Genomic DNA, 19,623 nt, shown 5'->3' with positions numbered 1-19,623 from the left:
CGCACCCTGGCCCTTCGCACAGTGGGGAATGGATATCCTCGGACCATTCCCCGTCGCTTCAGCCCAGCGGAAATTCTTGATTGTTGCAATCGACTACTTCACCAAGTGGGTGGAGGCAGAGCCGCTGGCCACTATCACGGAGGCGCAAGTCCGGAAGTTCGTGAAGAGAAACATCATTGTCCGATTTGGGGTACCCCGGGTCCTCATCTCGGATAATGGTCGACAGTTCGACAACAAGCATTTCCGTGACTTCTGCGAGGAGTTCGGGATCGAGCATCGGTTCACATCTGTGTCGCATCCCCAAACCAACGGTGAGGCCGAGGTGACAAACCGGACAATCCTCCAAGGAATTAAGGCGCGAATCGGTCGGACGGGGCAAGCTTGGGTCGAAGAACTCGAGAACGTCCTTTGGGCGTATCGGACCACGCATCGGACCCCTACCGGGGAGACGCCTTTCAGCCTAACCTATGGCACGGAAGCGGTTGTCCCCGTGGAGCTCGGACTCCCCTCGCCCCGGGTGGCTGCGCACCGACCCGAGGCCAATTCGGAGCAACTCCGAGAGAACCTGGACCTCTTGGAAGAAGCGAGGGAAATGGCGCAGGTCCGGATGGCGATGTATCAGCGGAGGGTGGCCCGATATTATAACTCCAAGGTCCGACCAAAACTTTTCAGAATCGGAGATCTGGTGCTAAGGCGAGCCAAAGCATCTCAACCCACGGAAGGTGGGAAGCTGGCGCCAAATTGGGAAGGCCCGTATAGGGTTCGCTGGGTAAACCGACCTGGCTCCTACCAGTTGGAGGCCCTAGATGGTCGAGAAATTCCAAGGAGCTGGAATTCCGCTAACCTGCGGGTATATTGCCAGTAGAAAGACAGCCAGAAAGACAGTTCAAAAATTCATCTCAATAATTCCTGGTTACAATGGCGTGTTCGTGTGATTACAAAGAATTTCCGGAGGGGAATTGGGGAGTAAAGAAAGTAAGGAAGAGGTGGGGACTCCGTGGAGCTGAAGATCCGGGATCCCGAACCCTCCATCCGAAGCAGCTGCAATCCCACCGGACGTGGGTGCTTCCCCCCGGAGGCGCCATCGATGCCTCACGCAAAAGACGAAGAGCCGGCGCGGACGAAGAAGTTCGCACTGCTTCTAGAGGAACGCCACATCCAAGGGATATTCCGGTCCTCCCCAGGAGAAGGGGAGGAAAGGAATACAAGGGAGAAGAGCGCGAGGAGGCGCGATCCCGGATGAAGCGTCTAGCGCAGAGCTCAATCGGGAGGTAGGACTGAAAAGAGGGGGATGTGATCCCGGATGAAACGCCTAGAGCGGAGTTCCACCGGAGAGAATCTCCCTGTTGATCCCAGATGAAACGACTAGTTGGCGGAAGTTGCGAGGGGCGCGCCTCCCGTTCCTCCGGCGGGGGTTTCCCAGCCACGCGCCGGAGAGGAGGTCCACGATCCATGGCAACCTGAACAGCTCCGGCTTGGCAGGCTCCACCGCACCTGCGCTTATATTTATAGCCAAACTGTGGCCCCCTGGTCGTTCCGATGCGGGTGGCTCCAATAAATGCGGGCACATCGAATCAGGAGCCGTTCCGGCTCTCGAGGTTTATCCCCCCACGATCTCCTAAGCGTCGTTCTCCTTAATTGCATTCTTCGTGCAGGACACTCCGGGCGGCGTGTATCCCGCGGCCCACATATCTCCGCACGCGTCCAGGCCGCATCCGCCTCGAAGAACGCGCGTATCGCGGCCGCTTAACTGGCACTCCTCGCAAACAGCAACTGGCCGGTCCGATTTTCCAGGTAACGCCTCAATTAGCATTTAATGGCCTTCTGGTGTTCCCCAGGCGACGCTTCGAGAGGAGGAGAAACACGATCGCAGCTGGCCACGGAGAAACCCCGTCGAGCGGCAAGTGATAGGGGCGCGACCAACGAGCGGAATTCCCCGAGGCTTGGCCCTCGGATGCGAGGCTAACCCGATGATCATCCCGGGAGCAGACTAGCCTGAAGCCCCGACCGGTCGCCTCGGCTTGCGCCAGCCTTGGCCGACCAACGAGCGGAATTCCCCGAGGCTTGGTCCTCGGATGCCAGGCTAACCCGATGACCATCCCGGGAGCAAACTAGCCTGAAGCTCCGACCGGTCGCCTCGGCTTGCGCCAGCCTTGGCCGACCAACGAGCGGAATTCCCCGAGGCTCGGTCCTCGGATGCCAGGCTAACCCGATGATCATCCCGGGAGCAGACTAGCCTGAAGCCCCGACCGGTCGCCTCGGCTTGCGCCAGCCTTGGCCGACCAACGAGCGGAATTCTCCGAGGCTCGGCCCTCGGATGCCAGGCTAACCCGATGACCATCCCGGGAGCAGACTAGCCTGAAGCCCCGACCGGTCGCCTCGGCTTGCGACAGCCTTGGCCGACCAACGAGCGGAATTCCCCGAGGCTCGGCCCTCGGATGCCAGGCTAACCCGATGATCATCCCGGGAGCAGACTAGCCTGAAGCCCCGACCGGTCGCCTCGGCTTGCGCCAGCCTTGGCCGACCAACGAGCGGAATTCCCCGAGGCTCGGCCCTCGGATGCCAGGCTAACCCGATGATCATCCCGGGAGCAGACTAGCCTGAAGCCCCGACCGGTCGCCTCGGCTTGCGCCAGCCTTGGCCGACCAACGAGCGGAATTCCCCGAGGCTCGGTCCTCGGATGCCAGGCTAACCCGATGACCATCCCGGGAGCAGACTAGCCTGAAGCCCCGACCGGTCGCCTCGGCTTGCGCCAGCCTTGGCCGACCAACGAGCGGAATTCCCCGAGGCTCGGCCCTCGGATGCCAGGCTAACCCGATGATCATCCCGGGAGCAGACTAGCCTGAAGCCCCGATCGGTCGCCTCGGCTTGCGCCAGCCTTGGCCGACCAACGAGCGGAATTCCCCGAGGCTCGGCCCTCGGATGCCAGGCTAACCCGATGATCATCCCGGGAGCAGACTAGCCTGAAGCCCCGACCGGTCGCCTCGGCTTGCGCCAGCCTTGGCCGACCAACGAGCGGAATTCCCCGAGGCTCGGTCCTCGGATGCCAGGCTAACCCGATGATCATCCCGGGAGCAGACTAGCCTGAAGCCCCGACCGGTCGCCTCGGCTTGCGCCAGCCTTGGCCGACCAATGAGCGGAATTTCTTCAAGAGTCAGGAGTCGGCGAGACGCTACCAAGAGTTAAAAAGAGGAGCGAACGAACAGTCCGACAGCAACGGCAGCAGCACAAGGGAGAAACTCGAGGATGCCTGTGGAGAGAAAGGCGGACGGGGAGGGCCCCCGGTTAAATAGGCGGAAAGGCGGGTGACGCCTCGGTGACGCCAGAGGACGCCTGGCTGCCGAAGGATCGTTCGCGCCCCAAAGGCGAATCGACGCCATTAAGGAAGGATGTCCGCCGAAATCCGCAGACTGCCAGATCAGCGACAACCGCCATACGCCATAAAGAAGGCGGGGAGCTCGGAGCGCGCGCGCCTTTCCGAGGAATGGCGGCAATCTCGAAGCATCACTCCCTTCACCCGTTCCCCTCCTGGTTCCAGGCTCGGAAGTGGGGGGCTACTGTTACGGGGGAACTTAGCCACCATGCCCCACGTGACCGGCACGCGCGCCCAGGAAGACTACGGCTGCCCCTTGATCCAGCAATCCGACCTCGTGTCGGATATCTTCGGCTCCGCAGCCCGACCCCGGGTCGGCTGCCCCTTGATCCAGCAATCCGACCTCGGGTCGAATATCTTCGGCTCCGCAGCCCGACCCCGAGTCGGGTGCCCCTTGATCCAGCAATCCGACCTCGGATCGGATATCTTCGGCTCCGCAGCCCGACCCCGAGTCGGGTGCCCCTTGATCCAGCAATCCGACCCCAAGTCGGCAATCTCTTGACAACAACAGACTGTTCCACTGAGGCACGCCGCGGCCCCCTGCTCCACTACTCCCTGCAACGGCCGTATCCGGCGCTGCCCCACGATCCCCTGTAACAGCCGTACAAAGCGGAGCTCCACTACGCCCTGCCATGGCCGTACCCGGCGCTGCCCCACGACGCCCTGTAACGACCATGTCAGTGGCAACCCCATCGTGCCACACGATGACCAATCCCCAAAAAAACCCCCCAGCCTGATATATATGCGGCTGGGGGGGAAGGGGAGGGTAAGAAAGATTTTCCAGAGTATCATCTTACCTGCTACCTCTCCTTCTCCTTCGATCTTCCCTAACTTGATCGTCGGAGGGCCCCCACCACCCCGGTGGTGGTGCGAGGCTTGCTTGCAGGTTTCCCAGCGGAAGGTGGAGCGCAACCGAAGCAATTCCAAGGGAACCCCGTTCACACCGCTGTGCCAATCGTTCTCGGTTTGGACCCCCAGCAACAGATTTCCCTATGGAGGAGGCGATGGATAGGTGTGGAAATTACCCAAGCATAGTAGCATAAAGAAATGATGTATTTGGGCTTTTGGCTTTTGGCTTTTCTCCTACCAAAAAAAGAAGAATAAAGTCTTAAAATCTTCATTTATCTGTAACAGGCAATACCTGTATCTAAGGTCCGCCGAATCGATACTGGGATCCGCACCGGTCGGCGCCCGGTACAGTTCGATGCTGAACTGAAACGGTAGGGCGTGCTGGTTCACGGACTAGCTTGCCCAATTTTTTTTTTTTTTGGCAGTTCTCAAAAAATTTAATTGTTAATCACTCTTTTCGAACTTTTTCTATGAATTTAAGTCTAATTTGATGTTTTGTTGATGTTTCTATGATTTTGATTTTTTGATATTTTCTTAGTGCTGTTGTGGCAATAATGCCACAACAGCCCCACACTGTAGCATTGTTGCCACAGTGGCCGCACTGTGGCAATAATGCCACAGTGCTACGTGAATCGGTGCGCACCAAGTCGGCATCGAACGGTCGATTCTGGCCCGAAAAGGACTGATTTCGGCCGGTCCTATTATGGTTCCGGCCCGTAGCTGAAACCGTTTTCTATTAGTGAATCGACCCGGTTTACAACCGGGTCGGTTCGGTACTGGCTGAATCAGGCGGTTCGGCCCGGTTCAATAGACTTTGCCCGTATCATAATTGCCGATTTGATTCTAGTTCTTGATTAAATGTTTCTTTTGCTTCAATCAGAGATAATACATTTAAGAGCATAACTGATTGTTGTATAATGAAGTTAAACAAATAATGTTTATTCCAAACCACTCAAGAAATTAGGTAAATGACTTGCAATGCAATGAAGTCATTATCTCGATACTAGCTAAAATTTTTTTGTTATGATGCCCTTTCATATCTCATAACTTGTATGAGGATTCAACTGCCAGTTAATGCCTATTGTGCCATGTTGGATTAGTGCCAGCACTAGCACAGGTGTGCTGCAATGGCTGCATATTGTTTTGGCCTGTGTGGCTTGGCACAAGTTGGTAGAGTTCTGCACAAACACCTCCACCTTTTTTTCTTCTTTGGCACATTGTGACGTGGATATCAGGAATTTCTTTTGACTGCTTTTCACTTAATTGCAGAACTATGTAGGTATGCAATACTTTAGCTCCTTGTTGAGCAAAATAGAAGTCTTAGGAGGCTCACTCTGGATATCTGATCGCCAGAATATGCAAACCAAGTTGATTAAATTGAAATCATTGCCTGCTGTGCATCTTGTTCCTCTTCTGCATTCCACCTTAGAGCAGCTCTCTTATTGTTGAAAATTGCGCTACCAGTCTTTATGATGGATGAATATGGGCTGAAACCTATCAAACTATATATTTGTCATCTAGAAAACTGAGGTTAATGCAACTGCAAGGCTAAAGAAAGAAAATTTAGATGCACAGAATAAGATCTATGTGCGTAGTGGGATTAAATGAACTGAATAACCTATGTACCCCTCAAAAAAAAGCTGAATAAATTAAGGCATGGATATCATATGATCGGAAATGTTTATAATTGTGATGACAGTGTGACGACTTGTATCTTCCAGCAATCTACGGTATATACACCAAGTGAGACAACATGTAGGCTGCTAATTGAGGACAGCATAATGAAAACTTTAATCATTCTTGCTCTTGTAGAAGGAAACAAAATGGGATGTGCCTGTCAGACTTTCCCAGAGATAAAATATGATGAAACTAGGAGAAGTTTCTTATGTCTAAGGTAGTAATAATATATGATTACTTATTTAATTATGATCTGTAGAGACCTGTGAAGCCTAGATTCTCTTAACAGGTTATAGACAGGTAGTGGTATCTTACCATCTACTTTGTTTTATGTCATAAAAGAAGAAATTGTAGCTTATTCTGATGAATCAGTTTCATTCAAGGTCGGAGAAACTGGTACCGGGCACCGTACCGGTTCTCCGGCGGGATGATATGGTACGAGCTGTGCCGTGCCTGTACCGAGAGAGGGCACGACATTGTAGGAGAGAGGACGTCCGCCACCCTCTTTTGGCCCTCCCTCTTCCACTTGCTCTCTCTTTTCTTTTCCTTCTTCGGCTCCGGCCACGGATCTCGTTTTCGTTGTCGGAACCGTACCGGTGAGCCACCGGTACAACTCGGATCGGCCGAAACCGTCCGGTTCGGATGGTTCCACCAACCTTGGTTTCATTCTTTTGTTTTGATGAACATAATACACCACAAAGCTGAAGTGGACTTGAAACTGAAGTTAATATCCAGAATAAGATGTAAGAATTAACAAGCGCCTGAAGAGTCTGCATGCATGTTCAATTACTTTCTCTGAGACTAGACATGTTCGACTACTTATTTTACGGGCTTTATAAAGTCAGTGATTTGTTAACAATTTTTCAGCTGCTGGAGGATTTATTATTATTGACTGCAATGATGTTAGGTGGCATCCTTTTTTGCTTAGATTTTTAGGCAATACAGTTTAACCGCTTTTTTATTTTTTTAATACAGGAACCAAGAAATTATGTTACGGTTGGGGAATACCGGTTACCAGAAGTGAAAGCAGGGACAGCTCTTTACTTTGATTTTCCACGACCAATACAGGCCCGAATGGTTATTTTCAGACTACTTGGAGATGTTGCTGCATTTGCAGATGATATTGCTGAACAGGTTAACCCAAATTTTAGAACTCTTCCTTTGGCTTCGGGCTTGTCTTTGTCAAACAGAGTGAAACTATACTATTACGCGGACCCGTTTGAGCTTGGTAAATTGGCCAGTCTGTCTGCAGTTTGATCGTACACTGTTTAAAAAGCCTGAAGAATATTCTTTGCATTGGAATCCATCTTGATTAAGCTCTCTCTTTATGTAGAGCATCGTATGTAATTTATAAACACTATCAATAGCATTTTATTGTATACATAGTTTCTGCTCGTGTGAAGATCCACGAGGACCTCAAGCTGCTTCACATTGTTTCTGCTTGTGTGAAGATTCACACGAGGACCACAAACTGCTTCCAAAATATTCTTCACAGTTTTCCTTCAGGCTTTGTCATGTTTGCCTCTCCGATATCTTTTCCCTGAAAGTCAAATCCCTATTGCCTAAACTATCTGAACACTTTCCAGCTATGTAATCGGCCAGGAGGGAAGAGTTGCAGCCCATGAAAGCTCGGAAATCTTTTTCCGTTCACTCGCCCTCTCTGACGGCCCTCTCGCCGGTTATCCCTCGTAATCCATAGATCCGCTCTTTGCCCAAATCCTGTGTCCCAAGTGAAGTAAAGCCCCTTCCCCGCCCGGAAGATGGTTGCGTCCGGGTCTCCAGGGTCCGATGGCGCTCTTCATGGTTCTGGGTCTCGACACCTTTCGACCGTAGGAAGGGAAGATTTCCCGCCATGCCCTCCACGTTCATCTACGTGGCATGGGAAGCATTCCAGAAGAGCTAATGCTCCCAGCTCTCCCTACGCTTGAGCCTTCTATTAGTGAGGTGTCCGGGCCTGGAAGTAAAAACTCTATCTGCCCCATATTCCACTTCTTCCTCTGCTTCTACGCTTAACATGACACCGAAATCTACCAACCGACGAGCTTCCTTCATTACTTCTGAGTTTTAAGAAAGTAAGGTGCTTCATTCGTGGAGGTGGTGGACATTTTGACGCGAAGTGCCGGAACGGCTTTGCGCTGCTTCTGCTTTAAAGGATTATGTTAATCCAGATCTCCAACTCCGGTTGCCAACGAAGCCATGGATCTTGACGCCGTACCGGAGTTAGCCTTTGCTCTCTTCTGCGGTTACGAAGGAGATGGGGCATCATCTGGAGATGGCAGCAGTGGTGTAGATGAGGCATCATCTGGAGATGCGTCCAGAGGTTAATCTCACGGATGAAGAAGATTGCATCGCTTGGAGATGGACAGCAAATGAAAAATGTTCTTCTCGTTGCGCTTACAAAATGACAAACAATGGAGGTCTAGTTTCTAACTTTAAAGTCTTAATTTATGCAAGTGTCCTATATCTCCTAAAGTTTTTGATATTCTCATGGATTGCTGTTTAAGGATAAGATTTTGACCTTCTATTTGCTGTCTTTGCTGCTCAGCTGAAGTAACTACTGTTATCTCTTAATTCAATGTGCGTATTCCAGGAGCATTTGATCAGTGGTTGCGGCAAAGTTAGGTTACTACAATATCAAGAGCTTCCTATCTACCTATTGGATTGCTTGGAGATCTACGAAGACAAGAACATGGGATGTAATGGCTGTTATCATAACTTGGTGTGCATGGTTAAAGGGGAATGATCGAATATTCAACGACCCCAATATGGGGGAAGGTGCTCTGTTGGATAAAATTCAGTTTCTTCTTCATGATTGTACGAGGCTAGTGTCGCAAAGAAAAAAGCGTAGGTCTCCTTCCCCTCTACGCAAAGATCTCAATTTTCTGAAAAGAAAAAGGTAAATACCTGTCCCTACTTAGTATTCTAAAGAATTTAGGCTATAGAAAGGGTAGATGACAGTTTTAGAGGAGGTTAAAAGAGAAGGAGTCGGATTTCGACAAGGTTTTTCCAGGACTGCAGAAAACCTGTGTCGATGTCCTGACTTCAGTGACATGTTTCGGAGGTCAATCGGCCTCCGATGGTGATGCATGTTACCTCTCTGGAAACCACTATGAGTATAGAATGTTAGGTAAAAATTTCATAAAATTTGGAGTTTGGAAAGTGGATCAAAACCGGGATGAAGTAACCCGCTGTCAGTCCGGGTTACTGTTCATCTGAGATGAAGAAGGTGAAAAAAAATGATGGGGGTCGACTCTCTCTGAAAGTTTCAAAAAATGGAACTTTCTGCTCTGTGGGTAGGGTGAACTCATGGAATTAGGGATCGACTCACAAGGTAGGGGTCGACTCTCTCAGGGAGTCCAGAAAGTGAAGTTTGTGGCTCAATGGTCGGGGTCGACTCAAGAAAGTTGGGGTCGACTCACGACTCAGTAAAATTTTTAGATGAAGGAGGAATTTGATTCTCTCGCACCTTGACCTTATAGCAATGGCCTAAGGTGTGTGTGTGATGCTCCTGCATCATAATACATGTAAATGGAGGATTAATTGATAGGAAAAAAGGAAAAAAGGGAGAGATTTAGAAAAGGGGGGAGTTGAGTCAATTAAAGTTTTCTATATTTATGATTGGCACGTAGATTATGGCCCTTGATACGAGACTAAATATATTGTAAATGCATGTATCAGTTGGGCAAGAAGCTAGGGAACAAGAGGAGGAAGTCCCCTACTGCCTACTGTAGATTTTTGGAGGCGTATCAGGGCTGTGCCAGATTGACAGGTGAGTGGGAATCATGTACTTTGCACCATGAGCATTCTTAATTCATTTTCATGAATGCCTCCAAGTGTGAATTGATTCCACTTGAGCATATTGATTGATATTGTAGTAGATTCCTCTATAATCTTGTTTCTCCATGCTTGATTATTTTGTACATGCATTTGAGGGAACATTGAGAGGAATTACAAGGGGTAAAAGAGTAGTTAAATTGGTTCCGAGTTGTGAAATGACTTTTTTTGTAAATTGATTTTATTTTCTCTATTTCAAAGACTTGTAGAGCCCTTTTCAGTGGTATATTGAGTTGCATTACACTCCCTTGACTCCTCACTCCCAACCATGATGTTAGTTTATGATTGGGTTGTGGTCGAGTGAGTAGTAGTCTTGATTATACTCCTTTATAGTTGAGCATTGGGAAGGTGCATTATGTCATTTATACATGGCTTGGCAGTATCTACAGGACACCTATAGTCGATGGGGTTAGACATCGGTCTGTGTGCACATAGTAGCCTTTTGGGTGGGCGGAGCCCAGTCCCTTCCTAGGGAGGACACGGCCCTAGGCGTAGGATCGGCCGGTCCTACGACTTATATTCTGCTTGCCGCCGGGCATAGTAAGACCCCGCAAGGTGCAGTATGGCTTTCCGCGGATGTAGCGTTCCCGCGAGGTGCCGATAGTATTCAGTTGTGAGGTGATTCTCACGGATTTCTATGAATTTCTGTTCTAGATACTGACCAGCATTTACATTATCAGTATGGTGTCTTATCCTGCATATGCATGTGACAGTAGGAAGTTGTTGTGGTTCGCCTGGGGCATAAGACCCACCTCCCGACAGTTGTCTAGTGATGACTTCGCATATTGACACCCTGATTTGCATATTTCAGTGTTATAATCTGTTGAGCATATTCATGATGTATCATTCATGTTTATTTGATTATTCTATATATGCTCCAGATGAGTTGATTGTGATTGTGGTGATACTGTAATGATTTACTCCATATTTCTTATGTTGAGTTTTGTGCACCCTGTTATCGATGACTGCTCATATGCTCTTGAGATTTCACCTCGAGCTATGATTATATCTTGTCTCATGTGCATATTACTCTCTACTCCACTCATTGAGTATTTATATACTCACTCTCCAGTTTGATATTTTTGTTGCAGGGCAGATGTCGTTTAGAGAGGAGCAGGGTTAGAGATTGCATGCTAGTTGTACCGCTCCATAGTTAATGTAAATAGAGGTTTATACATTTTGGTGTAATATAAACCTTCTGTTGTACATAGTGTATAGTTACAGTCATAGATCCTGTTGTGGATATGGGTTGGTCATGGATGGATTGGGAACCAGGTTTTATACAGATCAGTTGTGTGCCTGTGATAATGTATTGCTATATATTGTCCAGGTTTATTATGTGACAGGTTATGTGTTTGCTGCTCTGACAGGTAGAGTGGTTGTATGTTTTGATATATCCTGATAGGTTAACATAGATCAAAAGTGCTCATTTTGTGCATATATCATGCCAAAATGTTTCGGAGGTTAAGGATGTTTGTGTTAGGTTAGTAGGATTCTACGCGTTGGCTGGTGGCCTTATGCCTACCCGTACCCTAAGACCGTCGCGGCGGCCCGCCGGATCAGGGCGGGGGTCGTGACACGGAAGGCCCCCGACACACGGAAGGCCCCCACCCCACGGTCCCCACTCCCCACCGCACAATTTTTTTTTATTTATTTAATCCATAGCCAGATAGCCTTCAGCCTTTCGGAAAGGCCCTTTCCCATCCGATAGCTGGAGTCGTAGGCTCGTAGTTGGGCACTGGGCAGTGGGCGACGGCTACCAGGACCAGGCTGCTACGCCGCTACAGTGCATCCAGCATCCCCTTCGGCCCTTCGGCATCTCCCCAACGACAGACCTGCTGGGCAACGGCTATGACAGTTGACAAATGACAAGCAACGGGCATTTCCTCTCTCCTTCTCTCCCCTCTTCTCAGTTCTCTACCGCCGGTGCTTTCTTTTTTATTGCTGAACCAGTGAACCTTCTCCCAAATCCCAATATCCCGTTCTCCGATTCTCGGCAGACTCGCAGCACCGCTCCATCTCTCCTCGTCGAGTCGCCGTCCTCGGCTCCTCCGAGGCTCCGAGCCTCCGACCTCCGGGCTCCGGCCTCCTCGGCTAGTCGGCTCCGCTCTAAAGTCTACCGTCCTCGGTGGCTCGGTCCTCCTCCTCCGGCTCTAAGAAGGCAGAACCCGGCGAGTGGCGAGCCGCCGGCCGGATCTCCTCTCCAGCACTTGGACCGTCGGTCGGATCTCCTCTCCTAGCAGGGCCGGCTCGGGCCTTAGGCGACTGAGGCGGTCGCCTAAGGCCTTCGACCCACGGAAGGCCCCCACCCCACGGTCTCCACTCCCCATCGCACAGTTTTTTTTTTATTTATTTAATCCATAGCCAGATAGCCTTCAGCCTTTCGGAAAGGCCATTTCCCATCCGATAGCTGGAGTCGTAGGCTCGTAGCTGGGCACTAGGCACTGGGCGACGGCTGCCAGTACCGGGCTGCTACGCCGCTACAGTGCATCCAGCATCCCCTTCGGCCCTTCGGCGTCTCCCCAATGACAGACCGGCTGGGCAACAGCTACGACAGTTGACAAATGACAAGCAACGGGCATTTTCTCCCTCCTTCTCTCCCCCCTTCTCAGTTCTCTGCCGCTGGTGCTTTCTTTTTTATTGCTGAACCAGTGAACCTTCTCCCAAATCCCAATCTCCCGTTCTCCGGTTCTCGGCAGACTCGCAGCACCGCTCCATCTCTCCTCGTCGAGTCGCCGTCCTCGGCTCCTCCGAGGCTCCGAGCCTCTGACCTCCGGGCTCCGGCCTCCTCGGCTAGTCGGCTCCGCTCTAAAGTCCACCGTCCTCGGTGGCTCGGTCCTCCTCCTCCGGCTCCAAGAAGGCAGAACCCGGCGAGTGGCGAGCCGCCGGCCGGATCTCCTCTCCAGCTCTTGGACCGTCGGTCGGATCTCCTCTCCTAGCCGACGTCGCCGTCCTCGGCTCCTCCTATCCTCCAACCTCCGGGCTCCGGCCGACGGAAGACTCGGCGAGTGGCGAGCCGCCGGCCGGATCTCCTCTGAGAGGAGTCCTCTCCAGTGCTCCTCGGCACTCGGCAGCTCGGCTCACTCCAAGGACCAAAGTCCACCGTCCTCCATTGGACACTTGGGCCGTGAGCATCCCACTGAATCATTGATCCCAAATTCCCAATTCCCAGGCAGTGGTGACCGGTGAGACGTGAGAATCTAATCCACCGTCTCTCCTCTGTTAGCTTCTAGGCTAGTTTACTAATTAATATTTTGGTCCAATTAATTTTTATTTAGTCAAGTTAGAGACACTATAATTGTTTTTTTTTTTTGGGTCCAAATGTAGGTTGGTTGTGACTTCGGCTGTTCGGCTTCTTCTCGTCGTCGAGTTTGGCACTATTCGGCCTCTTCTCGACACAATTAAGTTCGGCACTACTTGTCGGGACCCGAGTTTGTTTTTCTTGACACAATCAAGTTTTTTATATTTTGATTTATTTGTGGTGTTTTTTTAATTGCTTAGTTTGATAATATTATTTATAGATTAAAATGTCTGATAGAAAATATGACTGTGGGTATGAAAAACTTAAAAAAAAAAAAAAAAAAATCGATAAACTCATTCAATCTCAAAAAGGAGCTCTAGATAGATTTGTTGTTACAAACAAACAAAACACCACATCAAATTCAACTCAGAAATTAGCAACAGAACAGACACCCGAAATAGAGTTAAAAAATGAGATTGCTAGTGAAACAATATCTAGTGAAGAGCACAATGAAGAATCAGATGGAGATAAGATAAATAAGAAAAAAGATTGTGAAACTAGTTCTATTTCTACAAATTTTTATGATCCTGGTCAATGAAAAAATATTGATACAAAATTTAGAGATCTAATGGTGGAAAGAGGTCCAATTAGAGATTATGATTTTCATTTTTCTAAGGATGAAAATAATAGACACTTCTCTACGATATATTACATTCGTAAGTTACCTAATAGTGAAAAATATGATAGAAGATGGTTAGTGTATTCGAAAGATTTGGATAGAGTATATTATTTTTGTTGTAAATTATTTAATTCAAAGCCGAGCACGAGTCAATTAGTCAATGAAGGAAGTAGGGATTGGAAAAATCTAGGTATCAAGCTTAAAAGTCATGAAATAACTAATGAACATATCATTAGCATGAATAGGTGGATTGATTTAAAAGTGAGATTGCTAAAAAATAAGACAATTGATAAAAGTCTCCAAGAACAAATAAACCAAGAGAAGGATCATTGGAAAAAAGTTCTATTGAGAATTATTGTTGTTGTAAAAAATCTTGCAAAAAATAATTTAGCATTTCGAGGAAAGAATGAAAAGATCTATCAAAGAAATAACGAAAATTTTCTAAGTTTTATTGAAACAATTGCAGAATTTGATCGAGTAATGCAAGAACATATTCGACGCATTCAACATGGTGAAATTCAAAATCATTATTTAAGTCATAATGTTCAAAATGAATTGATTCAAATATTAGCATCTGAAATTAAAGCTATAATAATTAAAAAAATTAAAGAAGCAAAATACTTTTCTGTAATACTTGATTGCACTCCTGATGCAAGCCATCAGGAACAAATGACCCTAGTTTTAAGTTGTGTAGATACTTCAACAAATCTAGTAAAAGTAGAAGAATATTTTTTAGAATTTTTAGAAGTAGATGATACATCTAGAAAGGGCTTTTTTAATGAACTTATAAATATAATAGAAAAACATAAACTTGAGGTTAATGATATAAGAGGACAAGGGTATGACAACGGATCTAATATGAAAGGAAAACATCAAGGTGTACAAAGGAGATTATTAGATATAAATCTTAGAGCGTTTTACACACCATGTGGATGTCATAACTTGAATTTAGTATTATATGATATTGCTAACTCATGTCCTAAGGCTATATCTTTTTTTGGAGTGATACAATGAATTTATACCTTATTTTCTTCTTCTACAAAATGATGGAAAATTTTACAAAATAATATATCCACATTAACTCTTAAACCCTTGTCACAAACACGTTGGGAAAGTCGTATTGAAAGTGTCAAAGCAATTAAAAACCAAGCTTCTAAAATAAGAGATGCTTTAGTTCAATTAGCAGAAACTAGTGAAGATCCTAAAACAAAGAGTGAAGCCACATGTTTAGCTACATATGAGATTGAAAATTTTGAATTTTTATTAGGCATGAATATTTGGCACGATATATTGTTTGCTGTTAACTCAATTAGTAAGATTTTACAATCTAAAGACATGCATATTGATGTTGCTATAGATCAATTAAAAGGTCTTCTTTCTTATTTGAAAAGTTATAGGAAAAATGGATTCATGAATGCTTTGAATTTATCTAAAGAAATTGCAAATGAAATGGAAATAGAACCTATATTTCGTGAAAAACGTGTGATCCGTAGAAAAAAAAATATTTTGATGAAAATAATGATGATGAGATAACAAGATCAGCTGAAGAATCTTTTAGAATTGATTACTTTTTATATATAGTAGATCAAGCTATTTCTTCAATTCAAAATAGGTTTGAACAATTTACCATATATGAAAATGTTTTTGGTTTTTTGTTTAATTTTAGAAAGTTAAAATCTTTGAATGAAGATGATTTGAAAAAGTGTTGTCTTAACCTTGAAAACTTTTTAAAGCATGGTGAATATTCTGATATTGATGGTAATGATCTATTTTCAGAGTTAAAAATTTTAAAAGAATTTTTACAAACAGAAACTAGTACCCCTATTGATATTTTAAGTTTTATAAAAAAAATAGATTCTTTTCCAAATGCATGCATTGCATATAGGATATTATTAACAATACCTGTAATAGTTGCTTCTATTGAAAGAAGTTTTTCAAAATTAAAGTTGATAAAATCTTATTTGCGATCAACTATGTCATAAGAAAGATTAAATGGATTAGCTATATTATCAATTGAAAATAGTATTTTAATGGATCTTGAGTATAAAAGTTTAATTAGTAATTTTGCTTCTCAAAAAGCTAGACGAATTATTTTTAAATAAAAATTTTAAAATATTTTTATACTTATTAAAAAAAATTTATTATTTAAATAATAATAAAAAGGCCTCTTCTAATGAGTTCGCCTTATACCCTAAATGTATTGGGCCGCCCCTAGGTGGAAGCCCCATCCACCCTCTCCCAGCTTCTTCTCCCACGTCACAGAGTAGTAGGAGATGTTATAACTACTAGATATAGCAAGATCAGCATCGAGCTCGTACGACCCAAAGAACCTCCCCCGCAGAGTATTCCCGTCCAAGGCGGTATAGTTGTGGAACACCAACGGCTGGTTCATGCACCCATCCCCAAAGCACGGGAACCTGCTCGGGTCCCTTGGAAACGGCCCGACCGGCCTGCCGTTCTCCGGGCAAAGCGCGGCGGTCGTGTCTAGATTGCCATTCTTGAGCATGATCATCCAGAATTGCCATGGACCTGGCTGGTCATCCACCTCGCATTTCTTCCCCAAGTAGAGCTCCTTCTCCACGGCGTAGAGATCCACGTTTGAAGTATTCCCTGGCTGCGCTCCCGGGAATGGATCCCCCACGCTGAGCTTGTTATCGAGTTCGCTTACCTTGTGTACTGCATCACCACTTTCATCTACCAACCCAAAAAAAAATATAAAAATGGGCAGATAATCCAATGGATAGCAAAGGAAGAGGAGTTATTGACCGAAAGAAGAAGAAGAAAAGAGAGACGGACTCAGGTCGAAGCAATCGGCGACTCGGGGGCTGCCCATGTGGGGAGCTTCCATTCCAACCTCGTTGCAGAAATTCCAGGCCTCCAAAGCTACCCTCAGTCCATCTCTCCTCATCCCTGGATCTCCCACCGCTGATACATATTCCTCTCCGGCTTTCACAAGAAAAAGACAGCAGGTAGCGGCCAGCAGCCATAGAAGAAAAGAGGCCCCATCCAATCTCCCCATCGGAAGCACGGTAGCAAAATTCTCTTCCTAGAAGGACGAAGAGGAACGAAGCTTATTTATACGTTGGGACTTTGGGTTCGCGTGTGATAAGGATCAAATTCAAAATCCTCCAGATTTGGATTCAATTAGGACATCCTCGATCAAGACACAATCTCTTTAATGAGGATCAAATTTAAAATTCAAAATCCTCTAGATTTAGATTTAGATTTGGATTCAATTAAGGCATTCTCGGTCAAGGCACGATCTCCTCCATGAGGATCAAATTCAAAATTCAAAATTCTCCTGATTTGGATTCACTTAAAGCATGCTCAGTCAAGGCACAATCTTCTTCCTATTACCCATGATTGTAGGATGTCAAAGCAAATCATATTTTTTCTATGATTATAGAAATTCTGGTATACATTCCTTGTAAACAATAGTTTTTCTATTTTCAAAATTAGAACAATTAATGCCGAGGGATAAACAACTAAGGCAAATAAAATACTGTATTGTTCACTGGTAATTAAAGTTGTCCTATCTCCGGCATCAGATGGAAAAGTTTAACTATTATTCTCTTGTCAAAAGTCCAGAAATGACTCCATTTAGCTAGATATTCTGTGGCTCTGGAAAAAAAAAAAGAAAGTTATAATGTGAGCCGACAACCCAGTAAACATTTTCTAAGCACATACGCTAACATGAATATGACATCAGTTTTTTAATAAATATATAACCAGTGAGAAAATAATAATTCATATATCAACAATCACTGATTAAGCATTTATGTGACTATTCCAACAATAATACTTGTATGTACATTAAGCTCTGTAAACTTAACAACTCAAATGTAGACAACATATCATTAAAATAATAATTTTTGATATGCTTCTCGTACATTACTAGATCAACGGTTCCAATTAGTCAGAATTTCCATTGAACTTACTATTACCGTTAGTATTATCATTATTTTAACTATTGTTATCATTATTAGTATTATTGTCATAATGTGATTATTCTGTATCATATCTGACTTTTTGGCAATCAAAAGTCATTTGAATTGTTCACGATCACGCTCCTATTTGTGACTAGCCTACTTAATGTTGGATACCATGTTTCTGCCCATAGTAAGGCCATACCTAGATTTATACTACATTCCTGCTCATGGCGAGAACATACTTAAGATTTAAAGAATTATGCTCTAATTTTTTCAAATTTTCTAAAATCTAATTTCTTAACCCGATTCCTATCATGATAATAATTAATTAATTTAAAAAATTAATAGGTTAGATTTTACCTCAATTAGTAGTCCGGAGAGAGTCATTGTGCTGATCCTATATTAATGGACTCAAACTGCTGCCCACCTATATTTAAACCAATCTTAGATTAGAAAATTAGGAGACCGAATAAAGTGGAGATTACTTTTCCACTGGAATCGGTGGGTTTGGCTTGACCCAAGAGAGAGAAAGAGGAGAGAGAGAGAGAGCGTAGGATTCGCTCCATCCTTAACCAAAAAAAGGGGAAAAAAGCAAGCGAGCGGAGGGGCTCAACCCGAGAGAGAAGGAGAGGGGAGAGGGTCGTTCCTCTCCCGGTGGAGCAAGGGATGTATATGCCATCCTCTAATCGGCAGCGAGAAGCAAGGAGGGGCTTCGACCTCCCTGAGAAGTCATAAGAAAGAAAGAGAGAGAAGTTAAGTTTGGGGCTTACCTGAGTCGACGAGAAAAGTGGGAGAAAGGAGCGAGAGAAGAGGATGAAGAAGAAGAGAGGGAGAGCATGGGAGAAAGTGAAACGAACCTCAGGATGGAAAGCTCGTATAGAGGATGTGTAGGTTGGTTTGAGCTTCTTCGAGGGAGCTCGTCCTCCTTTGTTGACAACAAAATTTTGAGTTTTCAAATTGGCCACCTTCTTTCATTAGATTTCTGATATAAATAGAAGAAAACTAACGGATAGATTAGATTTTAAGAATCCAATCCTATCCATACATTATTTGTCAGCCCAAGGCTCAAAACAGAAACGTAACAACATCAACAAGAATCAAAACAAAACAAAACAACGGCAGCAAGAATTACGGTGGCGCCTTGAAGGCCGAGATCTGACAAGCTCCAAATCATCCTACTCGCAACAACTTCTCACGGAAGTCACATGCATGGGTTCGCTGATTGGGGTCCGTAACATCCTCCCCTTCTCAGAATTCGCCTCGTCCTCGAGGTGGAAATTTGGGAACTGTTCCCGCAGTTTGTGATAGTACACTCAGGTTGCATCATTTTTTGGCATACCCTTCCACTGGACTAAGACCTTGGTGACTGCTCGATTACCCAACTTCACCATCCTGCGGTCAATGATACAGCTGGGTTCAGGTTCGGTGAGAATGACCCCTTCTTGATCTGTCTCTGGCAGCTGAGTTTGGATTTCCACTCGAACTCCCAACTTTTTCTTCAAACAAGAGACATGGAATACAGGATGGATCTTCGAGTGAGAGGGAAGTTCTAGTTTGTAAGCAACCTCGTTGATCTTCTCCAGCACTTTGAATGGACCATAATATTTTGAGGAGAGCTTCATGTTGGAACGTAGGTTTAAGGACTGCTGTCTATATGGCCGAAGCTTCAAGAACACCATATCACTCACATCAAAGACCCTCTTAGACCTTTTTTTGTCAGCCATCATCTTCATGCGGTGTTGAGCTTGTTGTAGGTTTTCCTTAAGGAGGTGTAGGATCTCCTCCCGACTCTTTAAAGCCTGGTCGACTGCTTCTACCATAGTAGTTCCCTTCACATGAGAGATCAATCGAGGTGGAGGAACACCATAAACAACTTCATATGGCGTCATCCCAGCCGATGAATGTAGATTTGTGTTATACCAAAACTCAGCTAAAGATAACTATTTGCACCATTCCTTGGGTTGTAGGCTGCAGAAGCAACGGAGGTACTGTTCGAGACATTTGTTAACGATCTCCGTTTGTCCGTCAGATTGTGGATGGT

The 19,623-nt window shown here is 45.8% G+C and overlaps 1 protein-coding gene, 1 long non-coding RNA gene and 1 pseudogene across 4 annotated transcripts in view; all 3 read left to right on the top strand.

Annotated features, from left to right (window-relative positions):
• The window catches only part of LOC148703534 (putative phosphoinositide phosphatase SAC9), a 41,396-nt gene extending 34,077 nt beyond the window's left edge, over positions 1-7,319 (top strand). For all 3 annotated transcript variants that reach the window (XM_088722146.2, XM_088722148.2, XM_088722147.2), the window contains one exon: positions 6,875-7,319. In XM_088722146.2, coding sequence (XP_088578272.2) covers positions 6,875-7,156 — 282 coding nt within the window. In that variant the 3' untranslated portion in view covers positions 7,157-7,319. The remainder of the gene's footprint in view (positions 1-6,874) is intronic.
• Positions 7,320-8,656: 1,337 nt separating this feature from the next.
• LOC148703533 (uncharacterized) lies at positions 8,657-10,959 on the top strand. Its single transcript, XR_015987254.2, has 3 exons — positions 8,657-8,795; positions 9,578-9,668; positions 10,825-10,959. It is a non-coding gene; the product is annotated as an uncharacterized LOC148703533 (long non-coding RNA).
• A 4,029-nt stretch (positions 10,960-14,988) lies between these two features.
• On the top strand, positions 14,989-16,327 carry LOC149753534 (uncharacterized; annotated as a pseudogene).
• Positions 16,328-19,623: the final 3,296 nt, after the last annotated feature.

This window comes from Phoenix dactylifera, chromosome 5 (genome assembly GCF_051530095.1).
Source record: "Phoenix dactylifera cultivar Ajwa chromosome 5, Ajwa_hap1_PhDact_Kaust_v1.1, whole genome shotgun sequence".
Lineage (NCBI taxonomy): Eukaryota > Viridiplantae > Streptophyta > Magnoliopsida > Arecales > Arecaceae > Phoenix > Phoenix dactylifera.
Note: the sequence above shows the minus strand (reverse complement) of the source record. Positions and strands in the feature narration are given on the sequence as shown.